This window comes from Acartia tonsa, chromosome 12 (assembly GCF_053477335.1).
Source record: "Acartia tonsa isolate MP-2025a chromosome 12, ASM5347733v1, whole genome shotgun sequence".
In the NCBI taxonomy this organism is placed as follows: domain Eukaryota; kingdom Metazoa; phylum Arthropoda; class Copepoda; order Calanoida; family Acartiidae; genus Acartia; species Acartia tonsa.
This window is the reverse complement of record NC_137271.1, coordinates 27,636,480-27,657,014: the sequence shown is the minus strand read 5'-3', so window position 1 is coordinate 27,657,014 and position 20,535 is coordinate 27,636,480. Positions and strand designations below refer to the sequence as shown.

The 20,535-nt window shown below is 31.8% G+C and overlaps 2 protein-coding genes and 1 long non-coding RNA gene across 3 annotated transcripts in view; all 3 read right to left on the bottom strand.

Moving 5' to 3' along the window:
- The window catches only part of LOC145333457 (uncharacterized), a 202,496-nt gene that overhangs the window by 65,429 nt on the left and 116,532 nt on the right, over nt 1-20,535 (bottom strand). The window lies entirely within an intron of this gene.
- On the bottom strand, nt 7,011-7,658 carry LOC145333866 (uncharacterized). The gene is made up of 2 exons (XR_013884627.1): nt 7,424-7,658; nt 7,011-7,155 (listed from the first exon to the last, which is right to left on the bottom strand). It is a non-coding gene; the product is annotated as an uncharacterized LOC145333866 (long non-coding RNA).
- Nucleotides 17,213-19,216, bottom strand: LOC145334530 (uncharacterized). The gene is made up of 4 exons (XM_080179989.1): nt 18,967-19,216; nt 18,692-18,840; nt 18,456-18,591; nt 17,213-17,915 (listed from the first exon to the last, which is right to left on the bottom strand). Exons 1-4 carry the CDS (start codon nt 19,064-19,066, stop codon nt 17,740-17,742), a joined length of 561 nt encoding a protein of 186 aa, XP_080036115.1. The 5' UTR covers nt 19,067-19,216; the 3' UTR covers nt 17,213-17,739.

The window sequence follows — 20,535 nt, the reverse complement described above, 5'->3', positions numbered from 1 at the left end:
TAGCGAGATCCTTCAGCAAAAACAATCAGCCAATTGGAATAGTGTTATCAAAATTTAAAGTATTTTAGTGAAAAAAATAGATATTTTAGAATTAGGCATTGTTAAATTAGGCGTTTAGATAGTTTAGAATTAGGTATTTTTAAATTAGGCGTTTTTAAAATTAGACATTTTTAAAATTAGGTATTTTTAGTTAGGCATTTTTAGTTAGGCGTTTTTAAATTAGGCATTTATAAATTAGGCATTTATAAATTAGGTGTTTTTAACGTAGGTGTTTTTAACATTAGGTATTTTTAAACTTAGGTGTTTTTAGTTAGGCATTTTTAGTTAGGCATTTTTAAATTAGGTGTTTTGTCTTCACTCCTCAAAAAAAAATAAAAAAATTTAAAAATTAATAAAAATATATAAAAACATAAAAAACATTAAAATTAGAAAAAAATATGAAAATTTTTTTTTGGGGGGGGTTAGGGGTGTCCCACCTTCCCAAGAAAATAGCTTAAAACCACCACAGGAACAATCGGTATATACCCTGAAGAGTAGAATCCAATCATTTCAGTGGTTACCGAGATCTTAAGCTTCAGACGGACGGACAGACATCAAGCTACTTTGTATTATAGATAGCGACTTCGCCCCTAGCCTCTAGGGGCTTTGCCCCAAGAGGTTTGTTCCCACCAATTATTCGTATTTTAGATTTAAAAGAGAAGATTTAAAAAAAAATTGGGGGGGGGGGGAAGTCGACCCCACTATTTTATTTTTCTATCTATCAATTGTATTATCTTTTGGAATCTACATCAATTTATTGTCCATTGTCTTATCCCTATAGATCTATCTATCTATATTTATCCATCCTTTTATTTATGTATCTATCATTTGTATTTTATTGGGTATCTACATCAATTTACCCTTCCAGCTGACAACAGACTACAGTGTACGGGTCAACACAGCCATCTTAAGCCAGAAGCAGGGGGAAAAGAAGAGACTGACTGCTGCTGTGGGACATAAAACAACTGGTTCAGAGAGCCAATACCTGTCCTAGAAAAGGAAGCTGGCGTCTATCATATATTGTATCAGCAAGTTCCAAAGCATTCTGTCTTACATGAGCTTCAGGATCAACACTGACTAGTCCACCCTAGTGCACATCAGAACCCTGAAGCAATGTACTGGCAAGGTCGCACGCTAGTAGGAGGAGCTGACAGCCCTGGAGTTTGAAGTGGTCCACTGTCCCAGCCATATGAACACCAACGCTGACACCCTGATGCCACCATGCCGTAGCCCATTGCTGAGGAGACAGCCAATCAGGACAATTACATGGGAATCCTGTCCCTAAATGAGATACCTGTTCCTGTCAACGTGGAAAAAGAGAGGATCTTTGATGCCCAGACCAAGGATCCCCTCCTGATAAAAATCCGCCCCTGAAGCCCTTAGGATTGAAGATAGCGGGTGCCTGGTGATAATAACAATCATTTAGACAGACAAACAAATCCACCACGATTACCCCCAGCAAGTCTTGTTCATTCACCTGGTCACCTCTGTTGGAGACAGCCAGCGGCAGCAAGTACATCCTGTCCGTTCAGGATGGGTGCTGCCGGTATGTGTCACGTGATGGAGTTCTCCGGACGCATGTTCATGGAGCTATGGGCCAGGATGGGGATCAAAATGACAAAGCCGCTCTCTTACAATCCGCAGAACAACCATGTGGAGCGGTTCCACCAGCCCCTTCATTCATAGAATCTACCTTGAGAGGAGTGACCCAAACTGGGAAGGCTAGCTGCTGGTCATCTCTCTGGCCTACAATACCAAGGTACTGGTAGAAGACAAGCTGCCAGCTGACATGGTGCTCAAGATGCCGGCCCAAGAGTCCGAACCTCACTGGTGTGTTACCTACCAGCAAGTTCACCTGGGTTTTGGCAGGCTCTGCCACCTCCGTCTACTATCGATGTGCAAATGGTGAGGACTGTGGGAAACAAGGAGATCGCCGCCCATGTGCAAGTACACGGGAGACCTGCTGGCCAACCAGATTCCAGGCAATATCGTAGATGATCTAGATGGAGATGAGGGAGGGTCTGAGCTGCCCCTAGTTTACCCAGACAGACACCAGCTGAAGGAGTACCGATTTCTCAACTAGAGGAGGAGACCATCCAATGGGTGGTGAAAAGCTACCGCTACCTCGCCTGTACACTACCCCTTGATCATCCTATGGAGGAGGCTGCTCATGGGGATTCAGCAGAGGAGCTCTAGAAATAGTGGACACCCCTGAGCTCAAGCCTGAGACGACTGATGAACAATTTATGGGTAGCCTGAAATTGCTGGTAAAACCAACAAGGGAAATAAATCTAAATAGAGATGTCGTCAATTTTACGATGTGTTGCCCCCCAACGACAGCTGAAAAACACGTATAAGTTACTTGAGTTTTTCTGAATTAATTTCGTTATTGGTAGAAGCTGACCTGATGGGGGCTATTTTGAGTTGTGTCTGATCATAGCGGTAACAACAAGAACCTGAATGGGAAAGCTCCAAGCCACTACCACAAAAAGGAAGGAGTTACTACCCCATAGTAAATTAAGAAGCCTGGTATGTGGTTTTCTTTTGTACAATAAAGATAAAATTTATTCCAAACAACTGTGTTTTATTTGTAGCATAGCATTTAATTTTAGTTGTCTAGTACTTCAATCTATAGTGTTTGTATTTCATTCTTCCCTTAATAAATGACCAAATTCGGCAAATTAACATCTTTTTAGCTTCTTTATAATTCACAATAAGGTAGATGGCTGATTTTTAAGAAGAATTAATTTTCTATTTCATTGCATTGCAATATAAATATAAGAGGACGAAGTTTCTTTTTTTAAATTAATATAAAAACTTACTAAAACATTTTCAGGTCTATTTGGACCACGGGATTTCCAAATATATTTCTGGCATCCAAGCTTTTCTTTACTACATTTCAGTTCTCATACGCAAGGATTAAAAATGTTCTTAGATCAGAAATTTGCCCAAATTTAATTGTGGGATTTTTTCTTTACTATTCTTTTATCATCAATTATATGAACTACTAAATCTTGTTATATTTTATAAAATTAGAATTTATTATTTTTATATTGCATAGACAATGTATGTTCTACCAACAACCTTAAACGGCCTTCTTAGGAATGCGGGTGTGCTGTGCATATATTTTCGGAGCAAAGATACTCTAAGGTTTGCTACAAGCATTCGTTGTGAAGTAAACTGTCAATGATACACTTTAATATTTGACTTCTTTGTGCACGTCTGACAGGCAAAAAATGTGCATACGCTTGTTATAAAAGTTAAACTGTTTTTAACCTATTTTTAAAACATATATCAAAAATATACTATGACACCAGTAGAATTAAACTGCAGAGCCTAAATTTGAATTAAGTCCCCAATAAACTTTTTTGCGGGGATTTAAAAATTAATTTTACTGTTGCTGTGGTCTGTTTTGATCAGAGCAAAAGGTCTTTTTTTATTTGGATAAAATTCGTAGCTTTTAGAGTGTTTTGCTTCATATATATAGTATTCTGGTATAGAGTAGAATTAGGCCTTTTGATTTCATCTAAATTAATTCATTAAAAACTTAATTCTTTACAATATATTAATGAATTAACTTTATCGTGCTTGTTTTCCATCACTTATTTAAAACACAAAAAATTGGCTGTAAAGGGTTAATTAGTGAAGAAAGATGACAACAAACGTTTACGCAATACAACAAATTTTTTTTGTCACATATACAAATATGATAAAATATAAGATTATTCAAACTTATTTTTTTAAATATTTTTAAAAAGCATGTATCTTTTATGTGTATAGTTTTCATTCTTTTCATTTTAATTAAATAAAAATTATTTAACTACATTGGATATAAGTCACTTTGTGAAAACACTCTTTTTTGAATTGTAAAAAACTGAAATGAAACGAGACTTCTAATTGGTTCAGACTTCAGAATAATATGTTTTATTTTAATGTTAAATTTCTTCTATATAAATTATTGTTTTAGAAAAAAATTATTTGCATCGAACAGAGTAGAGTTTTTATTATTGTATTGATATAATCAGAATCACATCAAATTGTTCTGTAAGAAACAATTTAACCCCAAACTAAAAAATGCTTTTGCCTCCATCAAAATGATCACAGCAACATATAAAATTGATTTTTAAATCCCCCAAAAAAAGTTTATTGGGGACTTAATTCAAATTTGGGCTCTGCAGTCTGATTCTACTGGTGTCATAGTATATTTTTGATATATGATAAAAAAATAGGTTAAAAACAGTTTAACAATTAAAATTTCTGTAAGCTAAGTTCAGGTAAAAATTCTTGTACATCAATCAATTTCTGTGTCAGGCGTGAATACTGATCCTAGTTGTTAAAGTGCTCCGCTACAAGAAATAACAAGTTCAATTTGTTGCATATAATAAGCACAATATTTAAATTATCTAATATTACTTCTACATCCATATGTATGTACCATTGCAATATAATCTTTGATAAAAACTAGTAACTCAAAGCTACAATCTTTTAGACAATCACAAGTAAGAACATAAGCCGCAGCCATTATCAGAAAGGCGTTTAATTGTCATTAAAATTCTTGAAAAACTCCAAATTTTAATATGTGAACTAATTATTTATATATTTGTAAGACTTTAAAAATAATTTAAAAGGTATTCTAAAATTTACGCTAATGAAATTCTGTTTTGTGCTTGTCTTTCTTTAAAAGTGAATTTACTGGCTTGCACATTTACAAACCGCACGCTTACATAAATTCAGTTTAGGTAACTAGAAACTTTATCTACATGTGTTTCTTTTTTTCTGTGGTCATTGAAACAATCCAGAAGTAAGATTTGAAAGATTCCAGACTTGATATCAAAATCTATTTACGTAGTGGTTTTTATATTATAATAGGTACACAACAGGGCTCGTCAGCTGAAGCTTTTAAAAACTTTAAAAAAAATATTTGTAATTAGGTTTGAAATTTCTTCTATTGCATGAACAAAACTAACGCTTGGCTTATATTTTTTTATATTTTTTTTCAATTAATCCGTACGTAACGTTTAGAGGGGATGAGATTTACTCAGCTGCTATTAAAGTCAATTGAGCTTTGCTGCTTATGAATGTTGTCATACTTGTTTAAACCTTTTAGGCGATGCTGGAACCACAGATGCTGAATTCTAAAATTTCTTTATCTGGGATTGTAAATATTAAAGAGATTGTATAGAAAGTAAAATGGCAAGTACCCCCAATCTATTTAAAAACAAGGATGACAACATCCATAAGTAGCGAAGCACAAATATTATAATGAAATAGACAAACGGACAGAGTGATTTATAGAGCTGGTTAACTGTTATCATAACAAAGAAAAGAAATAGAGATATATGCAAATAAATATGCAATAACTGAAAATCACGAAACCTTAAAAAATTAAGGTTTTAAAAACAAAAGCAACTTAAGCAGTCAGACTACTAAAGATTTTTCATACCCGATTATGAAGCATAAAGAAGGCAATATTTCCAAAAAGTTTCAGTTGTGTATTTTTTTAGGAGCCGCGAAAATCTTTTGCAAAAAGCAAAAGCTTCTAAAAAGCTGTTTAAGGCATTCCGCTATTGATATTTTATACTTAATTATGCTCCATAGTAATAGGACCCGCGACCGTGGCTCAACACGTAGCGCATCAGCTCGTCGGCGGGAAGGTGATAGGTTCGAATCTCGGTCCGACACCGCGTCATGCACAGTTGGGACTTCTTAGACAAAGGTCGTGCATCTCAGACAGTTGGTTGTTTGATGGGTGAATGTTTACACCGCAATCATAAGTATTGTATGTATGTTCCAAGGTGCGTGAAGAGAAGTCTAGTACCCGAAGCGACACCTAGCCCCCTAGAGTCTTAACCTTAATCTTAGTAATAGGAATATTGACAAGAAGTTTCAGCCTTCTCTCTTTTACAGGAGCCGAGAAAATCAGTTAAAAAATTAAAGCGTCTAAAAAGCTGCATAAAATATTTTGACTGTTATTAATGTTTTAACAAAATTACGCTCCATATTTTTAGGAATGTTGTCAAGAAGTTTCAGCTTTCTATCTTTTTATAGGAGCTGAGTAAATCCCATTTCGATACGGACTCTGGCTGACTGACGAACAGACTAACAAGAATAGTCTAGAGAACCTAAACACATTAACCGCTTGTGATGGTATGCGATACTCTAACGCGCATTATAGGATAATAGGTTAAGTAACCAACTCTTGATTGCACGACTTTTGTATGGAAGGCCTAACTATGTGTGGTTGTGAGTTGCGGCTGTTTACGGGCTAAGGCCTACTATTATATCTACTATTATTTCTTACATTTAGAAGTCACGCGCAGCATTAGGTACCACTTTTTGTTTCTAGTATGAAGCCGTATGGTCCAGACCAAAGCAAGACACCAGACACCTCCCCGACATCAAGAAGTGTCAGGATCGAGCACAATATCATCCAAAAATATTAATTAATAACCATTGATGCAAATTGGTTAAAGCACTTTTCCTGGATTTTGCCGCTTTATGTTTCCGTTATAATCTTTTGCAATGCAATGTAGCTTCTCATAGGTTCATGATCTGTGTACATTGTTATAAGCAAAGCATCTCTATAATCAAGTCCAAAAATGTAAGTATGTCCTTAAACAATATCCTGTATTCAAACATTTTTTAAATACATTTATATTCTGATTATTCAGTTCTGACACTCTACATAAGTGTTAAAGTTCACTGGTCCTACCGTCTTTTATGAATGTTGTCATCCTTATTTAACTAAAAAATTAGCTTAAGGTATAGTCAAGTTTGTGATCTTTAAAATTAATTTAATTACAGAAAATTAGAATTTTTATGCAAAGTAAATGTTGTAAGATCATAAAAGACCTGTAGTTTTAATGTTGTAAGATCATAAAAGATCTGTAGTTTTAATGTTGCGTGATCTAGTTAAATGTGAAATATGCAATTTATAGAATAACATAAACAATTAAGAAAAATAAAACCAATTCAAAACTTAGATAATTTATTACAGTAAAAAATATATATATGAAATCACAAAATGAAATAGTATAGATGGTATAAATATAGATAAGATAAATAAAGATAAAATTCCCCTTCCAGGACTGGTTTTGAACTCCAGGTGTGTTAAAACTAAAAATAAACCAATTAAAATGCTAAAATAATGACTATTGTGATAAAATATAAAACATTGACCAGTAAAATCTATAGGATAAAACCATGAAATAAGATAAAAACTGGTCTAAAACTGGCATAAGACTTAAACATGCTTAATGACCAAAAATAATAAAATATCACTAAAAAGATGCGTCAGAATAGCAAATAAAATATGGTTAAAATTAGATAAAAAACAATATTAGAGTCAAAATCAAAATCTGCATAAAATGGAACAAAATCCTACCTACAGATGCCTGATTTGGGTAAAAGAAACTAGACCACTAGACTTGGACTGCACTACAAATCTCAGGAATGGCAGATACACTAAGCCTAGGTAACTATTATAAAAGGTAAAATGTTCTAGATTATTATATGTACTTGATATAAAAGAAAGATAAATAAAAATACATTAAGCAATCAAATCCATTTAATTACAACGAATATTGAATGTTTAATGCATATAAAAGAGATAAAATGATAAAAGTACATAAAATAACTAAAACTATAAAATAAAAGTAAAATAATAATTAAAATAAGATTAAAAGAGCTTGATCTCAATTGAAATCGATCAAGGAATAAAATAAAATAAAGTAAAAGAAATAATCAATATGACATAAAATAGTCAAGTGATGAAAGGAATAAAATAAAGAATTAGTCAAGTGATCTCAATTGAAATCGATCAAATGAATAAAAGTAAGTAAAATAATAAAAGAAGAAGTGATCAAATTGACCAAGAATGATCAACTGATTAAAAATGAGTAAAATAAAATAAGAAGATGTGATCAAATTGACCAAGAATGATCAACTGATAAAGTATTCAAAGGTACATTACTATTTATAGGCGAAAATAATGTTATTGTTATGATTTTAAAACCAGTTTTGATAATAAAGTTATTTACTGTACATATGTACAGCGATTTTGAAAGGTAAATTAAAATATTAAAATGATAAAATATGATTAAAATATAATTAAAATAACCTAGTTAAATAGATAAAAAGTTGTTGGCATTTTAAATATAATAATTAAGAGAAAATGAAAATAACATATAATAAAATAGGCGAACTCTTTGCATCATTTAACATAAATTGAGCTCTTTGTATGATTTTTTATTAAAATAAAAAAAATAAGGTATTACAATGATTTTCGGCAAAATATAAAGACAATTAAATTTAATTCAAACAAAATGATAAAATTAAGCAATATTTATTTTCCATGTCTTATTTTTTTCACACAACATTGGCCACAAAAAGGGATGCAAAATATATTGCTTTACCTGTACTTTCAGCAGATATAGCATCAGAAGAATCCATAACATCAGAGAGTAAGTTCATCATGCATAAACTAACCATTCACAACAGTATTAATTTGAAGAGCAGCAAAACTATTAAGACTATCTTGAAGATTAATGGTAGCCAAGAATTAAGGCAGTAATATCAATAAGGAGATCAGCAATACAATCAGGAGTGTCTTTGAGGATTTGATGAAGCCAAGACAATAAAGAATTTTACACACAAAAAAGGAGATTTTTTAAAATTATTTAATTAATATCAATGTTTTGACACTTCAAGGATAAAATTAATATCCAATGTCAAGGATAAAAGTAATACCCTTTTAAATTAATATCATTTATTATTAGTATTTATATTTTGACATCTTTGGAATAGGCAATAATTGCTCAGGATTAAAGAAATGTTCAAAATATTAACACATTAACCGCTTGTGATGGTATGCGATACTCTAACGCGCATTATAGGATAATAGGTTAAGTAACCAACTCTTGATTGCACGACTTTTGTATGGAAGGCCTAACTATGTGTGGTTGTGAGTTGCGGCTGTTTACGGGCTAAGGCCTACTATTATATCTACTATTATTTCTTACATTTAGAAGTCACGCGCAGCATTAGGTACCACTTTTTGTTTCTAGTATGAAGCCGTATGGTCCAGACCAAAGCAAGACACCAGACACCTCCCCGACATCAAGAAGTGTCAGGATCGAGCACAATATCATCCAAAAATATTAATTAATAACCATTGATGCAAATTGGTTAAAGCACTTTTCCTGGATTTTGCCGCTTTATGTTTCCGTTATAATCTTTTGCAATGCAATGTAGCTTCTCATAGGTTCATGATCTGTGTACATTGTTATAAGCAAAGCATCTCTATAATCAAGTCCAAAAATGTAAGTATGTCCTTAACCCTTACAGATCGGGGGGGGGGCTCCAAGAGCCCCCCCCTCTAGTTTTTTCAATCTCATTTTTTTTGTAGGTAAGATGGAGTGCTGTGACTTCATGACTTTTTAAGTTTAGTAATTATACGTCGGCAAGAGTTGATTTTATTAGGATATCTGGTCTGTGTCGGTCGTGGTGTCCGGTCAAAGTCGGTTGGGTAGTACCAAATTTAGAAAAAAATTCTTAGTAAATCTTAATTTCTACATTATGACTTTTGTGTATAAGGTAGAAACCTAAAATTTTTTTGGTGAATACTTAGATATCAATGACCTTCTGAGAAAAGTGGTGTTATGACCGTTTGACCGCTCCCTGACCGACTTTTTGACCGATTTTTGTCCGGCTTTTACTACAGACATATATCATGAATATCGTGGCTTCTATTACAGCTAGAGACCTATAATTTTTTTTGGTAAATCCTTGAGCAACAACAAACAGATAAAAATATTAATTAGCGCCGCCAACCGCCGTTTTACCGCCGTAACCGCCGAAAATGGCGGTTTCAGTTATTTGCCGTTTTTCGGCGATGATCAGAAAAAGTAATTTTTTTGTTATGAAATATAAAAGTTCGTCCTAAAATTTGGTCATCCTAGCTGCAAAATTGGCCGCTCTACAGCTGTTTTAAAATTCAGCGGCTGGCCGCTAAAAAGCGGCTAAGGAGCGGCCTGGCCGCTATGACTAGAAAAAGTAATTTTCTCTAAAAATACACATGAACCACCAGAAAAAAATTTTACGTCTTTATCTGTAACAGGAGCCGAGATAGAGGGGGGGGCTCTTGGAGCCCCCCCCCCGATCTATTAAGGTGGGAATTGGGGCCCGAGCTGTAAGGGTTAAACAATATCCTGTATTCAAACATTTTTTAAATACATTTATATTCTGATTATTCAGTTCTGACACTCTACATAAGTGTTAAAGTTCACTGGTCCTACCGTCTTTTATGAATGTTGTCATCCTTATTTAACTAAAAAATTAGCTTAAGGTATAGTCAAGTTTGTGATCTTTAAAATTAATTTAATTACAGAAAATTAGAATTTTTATGCAAAGTAAAGTAAGAATGAATGTCAAGTAATAAACTTATAAATCATGAAAGCCAAACCCAATACACTAAACCGGAAAAAAATTGTAAAATGAGTTCTTAGTAACAATTGCATGAGTGTGAGACTATTGAGCATATTTCTAAAATCAAAAAACTTAACTTTGATATTTGGATTAACCAAATATGAAATAAAAATAGCTGTTTTAGAAGGTATTGACGTTTTTAGGACTTGATTAAAGAGATGCTTTGCTTAAAATATTTTACATTTTGTAATAATCAGTATTTAAACAAGGATGACAACATCCATAAGAGTGAAGCCCTGAAACGGTAGGTTAAACAGACATTAACACTTGTATAGTGTCAAAACTGAAAAATCAGAATATAATGAATAAGAGTCAAAGCAAAATTGTGAGTAAATTTGTTGAAATACTTCTTGATACAGGATAATGTTTATGGACATACTTACATTTTTAGGAATTGATTATAGAGTTGCTTTGCTTATAATTTTGTACTTTATTGTCCTAGAAATTAGTATACTAAAAATCAGAACAATCGGATAATTAGATCACATAAAAATTAGTTGTTAAAAATGTAAAAAATCAACATGTTTAAAATGAACGTACGGACATTCTGGTAATAATTATAGAGTTGCTACGCTTTCTAACTCGTACCTAACTACTACAGGAATCACCATGCAAAATTTAAAATCGATAGGACAATTCTAACATGCCTAAATTTATGAAAAAAGCTATCCATCTCAGACTACGGACGGACGGACCGACCGACCCTAATTATAGAAAAGCTTTGCTTTTAAAAATCAGATGTGTAGGATAATTCTAACATACAAAAATTTGTTGTAAAAAAAGTAAAAATAATCTGCATGTCAAAATGGACTTACGGACTTTTTGGTAACGAATATAGAGTTGCTGCGCTTTCTTAATCGTACCTAACTGTTATAGGAATCCGCATGCAAAGTTTGAAATCGATAGGACAATTCTAACCTGTTTCAATTACCTAAAAGAGCTATTCGTTGGGGACGTATGGACCGACCCTATTTATAAAAAGCCTCGCTTTTAAAAATTAAATCCATGTTTCTTATTGCTAGAATACTAATATTATTGTTACACCTGAGTCTCCTAATCCTTGACCTTTTTTTGTACTCTTAACGCGCAACATCTCTGTAAGTAGTAAGTACAAACTTCTCTTGAACAAAACCAAAGATTGTAAAAAGTTACTGCTCTTTCATTGTATATCCAGGGATAAGGGAAATATTTCAGGCCTATACCATTACTAGGCCTAAAAAAAACAGTTATAGGAAGGTGCAGTCGTTAGTTTTGAAAATTATCAACTATGATAATTTATATAGCTGATTAAGTGCATAGAAAAATAAAAGTATAGAATAGAATTAAGGTAGAAGATTCCTTGTAGCTAGCCTAAAAAAATTTGAACTTTTTAAAGAACCAATATGTCAATGGCTTTTATTTTAATTATGTTATTATCTCCTCAAAATGCATATCTTTATCCAAATTTAACTCTAGGAATTATTTTTCGTCATGTGATTGATTTTTAGTAGCGAAGCTACTCTATAATTCACTTTGTCCGTCCGTCCGTCAGTCCGTCCGTCAGTCCGTCAGTCCGTAACGCTATGGGGGAAATGGGATTTACTCAGCTCCTATAAAAGATAGAATGCTGAAATTTTTTGACAACATTCCCACCATTAGGGAGCACAATTAACTATAAAACATCATTGGCGGTCGGACCGATTTTTAGCAGGTTTTAGGCTATTTTTATATTTTTCACATTTTTCTTAATATCTCCAGTGTTTATGGTCCGATTTTCAAAATTTTTTCAGTTACAGATATCAAAATTAAATTTTCCGTCGTTTAAAGACACAACCATGAAGGCCAGACTGCCTTTTTAGCAGGTTTTAGGCTATTTTTATATTTTTCACATTTTTCTCCATATCTTCAGTGTTTATGGTCCGATTTTCAAAATTTTTTCAGTTATAGATATCAAAATTAAATTTCCCGTCTTTTAGAGAAAACAACCATGATGGCCGGACTTCCTTTTTAGCAGGTTTTAGGCTGTTTTTTATATTTTTAACATTTTTCTCCATATCTTCAGTGTTTATAGTCCGATTTCCAAAAAAATTTCAGTTATAGATATCAAAATTAAATTTCCTGTCTTTTAAAGAAAATAACCATGACGGCCAGACTGCCTTTTTGGCAGGTTTTAGGCTATTTTTATATATTTTACACTTTTTTCCATATCTTCTGTATATATGGTCCGATTTTCCCAATTTTTTAATTTAAAAATTAATTTTTTTGTTGTTTTAAGTAAACAACCATGGCGGCCGGACTGCCTTTTATCAGGTTTTGGGCTATTTTTATAGGTTTTACATATTTCCCCATATCTTTGTCTATTTTGATCCAATTTTCAAACTTATATGGGATATCAGTATCAAAATAATTTTTCCCATTGTTATGAGCATCTTTAATATAATTTACTTTGACCATCGTCATCATACAAAATAAAACAAGGTTTCATGTTTATTTTATCCAATAAATCTATTCTTGATTTTAGTAAAAACCTTTTATATCTACCTGTACGTATTCCCATCTACGATTTTTTGTGCTTCGCTACTTATGGATGTTGTCATCCTTGTTAATAATTTATTTCATTTAAACACAAATAACAAATAACTATAATATTTTTGGATTTTTATGTTTAAGTACAGAAAATAACCTTTAAAGTAATTTTGGTTACTCTACCTTTCTTCAAAATAAGAGATCCATTAAATCGATATACCCAAGCTGTACATGATGATACATATTTTAATCAAATTATATCATTTTTAAAAGATTTGGAAACTAATAAAAACACTTGTTTAAAAATTTCATTGACCTCGAAAGGGTGTGCAAAAAAAATGCGGACCTTTTTAAAATTTAGATTGCGCGGCTTGTGTTAATAGTGGAAAAACGTTATGCATACTGCTAGAACCGCTATGAAGTCTATTTTTTGGAAATTTAAAAACGATTCCTGTGCTACGTATAGTTTAGGAGCAACATGGTAAAATGTCCCAACTGCCTTAAAACTTGACTTGCGAGTAAATCATTAAAGATTAAAGTATATAAAAAAATATGTACCTTTTTAAAATTCAAATTGCACGGCTTGTGTTAAAAGTGAAACAATGTTATGCATACCGTTAGAACTGCTATGAAGTCTATTTTATGTAAAAATAAGAACTATTACTGTGCTACTTATAGTTTAGGAGCTACGTAGTAGAATGTCCCAACTGATTTAAAACTTGACTTGCAAGTAAATCATTTAAGATATAAATGGGTGTGCAAAAATGCGAACATTTTTAAAATTTAAACTGCTCGGCTTGTGTGAATAGTAAAAAAATGCTATGTATATCATTAGAACCGTCATAAGCTCTTTTTTTTGAAAATATAAGTACAATTTTTGTGCTATTTTTAGTTTAGGAGCTGTATTGATAAATGTGAGAAAAGTGGAATTTTTTTTTTTGAGTTTTAAGTCAGTTGGGACATTCTTTCACATAGCTCATAAATTATACGAATAGAATTAGGAGAAAAGAAGTATAGTGTGAACCCCTTTTTCGTAAATCTGACAAAGGAACTCCTCCAGCTGACAAAAAACTTTAAATTTTCCGAGTATATAATTTCTAGAAGGCTAACTTTATATTAAGGAATTCAACAATTTATAGCTGACTTATTAAAGGATTTGTAATATGCTTTACACTATTATTATTATTAGTTATTTCTCGCATCGAATTATAAACTGCTTTCCGCGGATATAGAATGTACAATTATGAGATTAAAACTAGTTTTTTTTAGCCCCGAGGTGACGAAGTCACCGGCTAAAAAAACTAGTTTTAATCTTATGATTGTACATTTCTATATTCGTAGAAAGCTGGATAAAATACGATGCTAGACATAGTTTTTTCGAATGGATGAGAACCGGTTCCTATCCACCGGATTCGAATGAATACGAGAAAATAAATTTTAACACAATGTAATTTACGTGAGAAAAGCTTTATCTTAAGAAATGCGACTATTTACAGCTGACTCTTTATATGAACAAAATGAAAAAAATATGCCTTTTCCTCTTACCCATATGTGTACAGTACACAGTACAACGCTAGGTCCTGTTGAAAACGTAACGAACGTACTGCTGTATTGCTATTTGTTGTTACTTTATTTTTATATAATTTATTTTGAGGTAAACATGAAACAAACTATGAATTTATTTATTTTTAATGTTTATAATAGATACGAATTACGAATTAAAGATTATAAATCATGTACATATCAATTCCGAGATATTATTTTTTTGTTTTAATAGAAGTTCAAGAAAAAAATATGATTTTATTAACTTAAATTCATGAAGGGATTTTTATTATTTTACAACGATTGCAATAGATGAAGCATATTTATTATTAATGCACAGATAAAACATAGATGTGAAACAACAATATGAAGACAGTACTTCATGTGATGGACTTGATTTGAGTGAAAGTTGAAAGAACAGCTCTAATTAAATCTAATAAAAAAAATTCAGTTTAATTCAACCAATGAGATTTCATGTATGCTCCGATGCGATTCATTTATTGGCTCAATCAGACATTACCTCTCTTTCTTAGTACCTTTATTATTATACGTAGCACATGAATGATTCTTATATTTCAAAAAAATGAGTTTATAGCGATTCCATAGGTATGCAAAACATTTTCTACCATTAACACAAGCCGAGCAATTAGAATTTTAAAAACGTACGTAGTTGTATTTGCATACCCTTTAATCTAATCTTAAATGATTTACTCGCAAGTCAAGTTTTAAGCCAGTTGGGACATTTTACCACATAGCTACTAAACTTTACTTAGCACAGGAATTGTTTTATATTTCCAAAAAATAGACTTCATAGTGGTGCTAGCAGTATGCATAACGTTGTTCTACTATTAACACAAGCCGCGCAATATAAATTTAAAAAAGGTCTGCATTTTTTTTGCACACCCTTTACTTCAATGCTTAAGCACAAATTATCATAATATGAAATTTTCCTTCTTAAACAGAATAATATCGTTACAGTTGCAAATATTTTTGACCACAGAATAATTAGAGATAGAATTATCATACTTCCTACTCTACATACTAAAATAACCAATAACCCTGCATGTTCTACTCTAGTTAATAAATTAAATAATTTAAAATCTATTGCATCTCACTTTCCAAAAAAAGAGTTTATGAATTCAGGAAAACCCCTCATTGACCTAAACAATTTTATTCCACAAATATTTTCTTTACACTTCAAAATCATGTTAAGAAATAAATTCAAAAAACAACATCCTGCAATAAAAACTCGTTTAAGAGATGGTCTATTTTTCCCTGACACAGAGACTTTTGAATTGAGCTTCAATCAATTATTCTTTCTTCCTCTACCCCTTTATTTTAAAAGTTTCTTTTTTGAACAAATATCGCGCATTCAAAACGAAAACTTGATCTTTTTGGTCATAGTGATTCTACTAAATGTAATCTATGTAATGTAAAAGTATAGAACACTCGTTATTCTTTTGCCTTTACCCAAAATTCTTTATACATGCACTTGCCATATATTTAGACTATTATTTCAAAAATGACAACCCTGAATTCATTCATCTCAAAGAAAATTTTTATCTTTTTAATGTTTGGTACCCTATATTTGCTAAAAATGAAATATTTTTTCAACTATCACTGCTAATTTTAATTGCCAAAGATCGCTCATTAAAAATCAGTAAAGATGAATGTTTATCAAGATGGACCATTTTAAACTGTTTCTATCAATCATTGTTTGTTGTAAAACCTGCTCTAACAATTTTAAATAACATTAGTCTAAATTCCGATTTTCTATATGATTTTCTTGAGTTTCTATTATAACAAAAAATTAATATATCATACTTCAAATGTACATGATTTATATTCCTATATTCGTAATTTATCTATTATAAACATTTAAAAATACATAAATTCATAGTTTGTTTTATGTTTAACTCGAAATGAATTATATAAAAACAAAAAACAAATTCTAGTAAATACAAAATGAATTTGTAATAACATTGTGCCGACCTTACCGCATCATGACTCACACACACACACACACAAGACCCTAATAAGCACTTCGTACAAGCAAGTGCGCTTTAAAAGGAGAAAACTTTAACCGTCAATCCTGAATAGGAATTGAGAAAACCATGAAAACCTAAAAAATCTAGGAATCAATCTAGCACCCCAATAAATAAATAAAATATTAATAAAACTTGGTGTAAAATTAATTAATATCTGAAAATTTCAGCCCTTTATCTTGAAAAGGAGTTGAGAAAATCACGAAAACGTAAAAATCGAGGAATCGATCTAGCACCCCAAGTAACAAACAGACGGACAAAACAATGTATATGGTAGATGGGCATATATAGTGGGAATCTTCACTAAAAATTTTAGCTGTCTATCTTGAATGTGAGCCGAGAAAATCACGTTTCTCCCAATTCAATAATTACGGACAGACGGACGGATGGACATTGTGAATTATATAGAGTAGCTTCGCTACTAAAAACGGACAATAGTCTCATAAATAAATTGATGTAATAATAATTTACTTAACTAAACCCGATAACAACTAAACTTTAGGGAATTCCTATTTACAAGAAGCAAATGGATGACGCTAGAATATTTGATATTGACAACAGCTTTAAAACTCTAAATGTATAAACATACTATGATATAATTATATAAAAAATTTATTTATAATAATATAAATTATAATAATAATATTCCCAGTATGGTTTCCAAACCGATAAATATCCGCTTGATTAGAACCGGTTCTCCGCCAAACTAAAGAATCATTGAAAGCATTGTATTATAAACAACTTTCCACGAATATAAAAATCAAAATCTTAAAATTATTACCAGTTTTGTTGGCTTCTTGGCTTTTGCCCCTCAAGGCTAACAAACAGGTTTTAATACTAAAATTATTTTATTTAATGTTTACGGAAAGTTGTCTTTAATAAGAAGCGATAAATAACTATTACAAATATTGATGATGGTTATTGTTACAATGTTTGGTTTCTGACAACTGATTGAATAATCATTTGTTTATACAACAAAAAGAGATCACATTTAGTATAAATATTATATATAGACAAATATACAATTAGTTTGATTATGTACAATTGATAATTAGGGTGACTTTAACATCTATCACATCAAAGTAAGTTTTCTGAAAGAATAAAAAGACAAATAAAAAGAGAATTAGTTAAGGTTTGGATAAATAAATTTATTTGTGTCCCAATCAAACATATACTCAACAGGTTCGAAGTCTTGATTAGGATGTTGCTGTTCAGAAATTTCATCTCCAGAAAGAAAGACGTCCTCATAGATGGCGAGAGAATCTTTACTTTCACTCTCATCATAATGGAAGAATTCATCTAAACAGAATAAGATACTTAATTTCTTTTATAATCTCTTTTCTTGTATTCATTCGAATCCGGTGGATAGGAACCGGTTCTCATCCATACGAAAAAACTATGTCTAGCATCGTATTAACTAGTTTTAATATTATAATTGTAAATTCTATATCCGCGGAAAGCCGTTTATAATACGATACGAGAAATAACTATTCTCGTATTCATTTGAATCCGGTGGATAGGAACCGGTTCTCATCCATACGAAAAAACTATGTCTATCATCGTATTATATCCAGCTTTCTACGAATATAGAAATGTACAATCATAAGATTAAAACCAGTTTTTTTAGCCCGTGCCTTCGGCAACTCGGGGCTAAAAAAACTAGTTTTAATCTCATAGTTGTACATTTTATATCTGCGGAAAGCGGTTTATAATACGACGAAAGAAATAACTATTAAATTTAAGTTAAATATTCAAAAAGAGAATCCATTCTTGGGTAATTTAGTTTTACCTTATTAAACAATAAATCCCAAATGTATATAAATATTTTGAAAAACCTACCTATATTGATCTCGTTGTTAATATTATCATTGTCAGAATCAACTTTCTCTGTGGGTTCACAAACAATCTTAGGACAGCACCCAGGAAAAGGTTGGCTGATTTCTTTTATAATTTTACAGTCAGTTCCAGCGTCAAACTAAAAGAGAGGAGATTAGTTTAAGGCTTATTAACAATTTATAAAAATATTAATTTCCATTAAGGTATGTATGTGATCTTACATATATTTCAAGACTTACATCAGTTAGTCCACATGTTTCATATTGAATGTAGAGAAGGTTGGAATACTTGACACAGGTCTTCTGTCCACATTCATTTTTCATCTGCCATGAGCTGTGTAATCTGTGGGTTGACCCAGTCTCGTCATCAACACATTGATTTTTAAAATCTTTAAGATAAATAAAATTAGAAAATGTCAAAATTACTAATTGATATAAAATTATGGGTTCCTTAACAAAAAGTAAATTATATTTTACATGATTTAACACATTTTACATATTTTTAATTATTTTACCTTTATTGTAAGCAGAAAGTCCAATCGCAGTAGCTCCAGAGCAAATCTTCAGCAAAGTAGTCATAACAATTACAGAAACACAAGCTTTCATTAAACTCATCTTGCTTTTATATCAGGCTTGTTTCTTTTTCTTTGTTTGATATCTTGATTGATTTCAGGCTTTGTTGTTTGAAAGCTCTAAAGAGGTTTCTTGTTGAGTTAACTCGGTGAGTTTATTGTTTATACTGATTTAAAAGCAAAAATATCAGCACTGATATACTCTCCAGCTCAAAAGCTGGGAAGGGGAGGGATAACGCGCGCCTTACAGATTCTGTCTTCTTACTCTTTTTGTGATCTAATAGCATGCTACTCCCTCTTTTACCCATTCTCTTTTTATTGGAGATCCTTTTCCTTTCATAGAACGAGATTTAAAACTTACAGAGAAATTTCCCCATAGAATCTATACTTTTCTGGTCAAAAATAAGAAGAAAATCAATCTTTAAATTGAAATTGAAATTCGATAATCATACATAATTATTATTGGATGCATAAATGTATGCTATAAAGTTAACAGAATGTTATTCTGTCTATCTGTGTTTAACGCAAAGCCTCGATAACCGCTAAACCGATATTGTTCTCCTTTACAATGAAGCGTTTTATGGGTCCAGGGAAGGTATAACATCCCAAGAGAATTTACCCCTAGAAAAAAATTGACCCTAATTAAAAAACGATTCATTATTTGTTTTAAAAACAAAAATCAAAATGGAAGGAACGACTTACCTTAACTTACTTAAGTGACTTTAGAGTCTCCTTTAGTTAAAAGTAAAATATTTATAGGATTATAAGCATCAACGGTCGGGCCCTTTGCCGCACCTTAATCGGTAGGGGGTGGGGGGGTAGGAAAGGGGCATTTAACGCCCCCCCCCCCTTATCAACAAAGCACCTAGTAGAGCTAGAGGGCTAAAAAAGTTTGTGTTTGTTGATAAGGAATTTCCGACCTTAAGTGAGTCGTAGTCAAATTTGCTTCCTTCATCCTTTTATTTAACAACCTTTGTTTTAAGGTCCCTTTTACTTAAAAAATTAACAGCTGTAATTTTTTATATTTTTTTTCAGAAAATGTTTATATTTATGTAAATATTATATTAGAAATCTCAAAACATTATTTTCGGCGGCGGCAGCTGTACTTGGCAGCTGACAGCCGCCGCAGCTGGTGGTCGGTGGGAAAACATAAATTTTTATATGACATGTAGACATGTTATTAAAGCTTATGTTTAAAATTTGAAGTCTCTGAGTCAAAATTTGTGGTCACAGGAGCCTTTTAAAGATTTCAAAAGACCTGGAGGATCATACCTGAAACTTAAAAATCACTTGAACACCTGTATTTCATATAAAGGTGTACTACTAGAGGGTATCTAATATTTTGGTAACATAAATTGCTTTGTTTAAGTAAAATAAAAAATTTCACCTGGATTTCCATGCCAAGTTTGCTGGCATCCTGTGCCCGCCAGGATGCAGTAGATATTAAAAAAAAATCCGACTCTCAGTTATGTGTCATACCCATATTTAAAAAGGTTTTTTTAAGAATGAAAT

Bases quoted from the DNA above. Each gene is read 5' to 3' on its own strand.
- LOC145334530 (XM_080179989.1), bottom strand. From the start codon at position 19,066: ATGAGTTTAATGAAAGCTTGTGTTTCTGTAATTGTTATGACTACTTTG. The intron at 18,841-18,966 runs GTAAAATAATTA...TTTATCTTAAAG, and splicing joins ACTTTCTGCTTACAATAAAG to ATTTTAAAAATCAATGTGTT. The intron at 18,592-18,691 runs GTAAGTCTTGAA...CCTCTCTTTTAG, and splicing joins AAACATGTGGACTAACTGAT to TTTGACGCTGGAACTGACTG.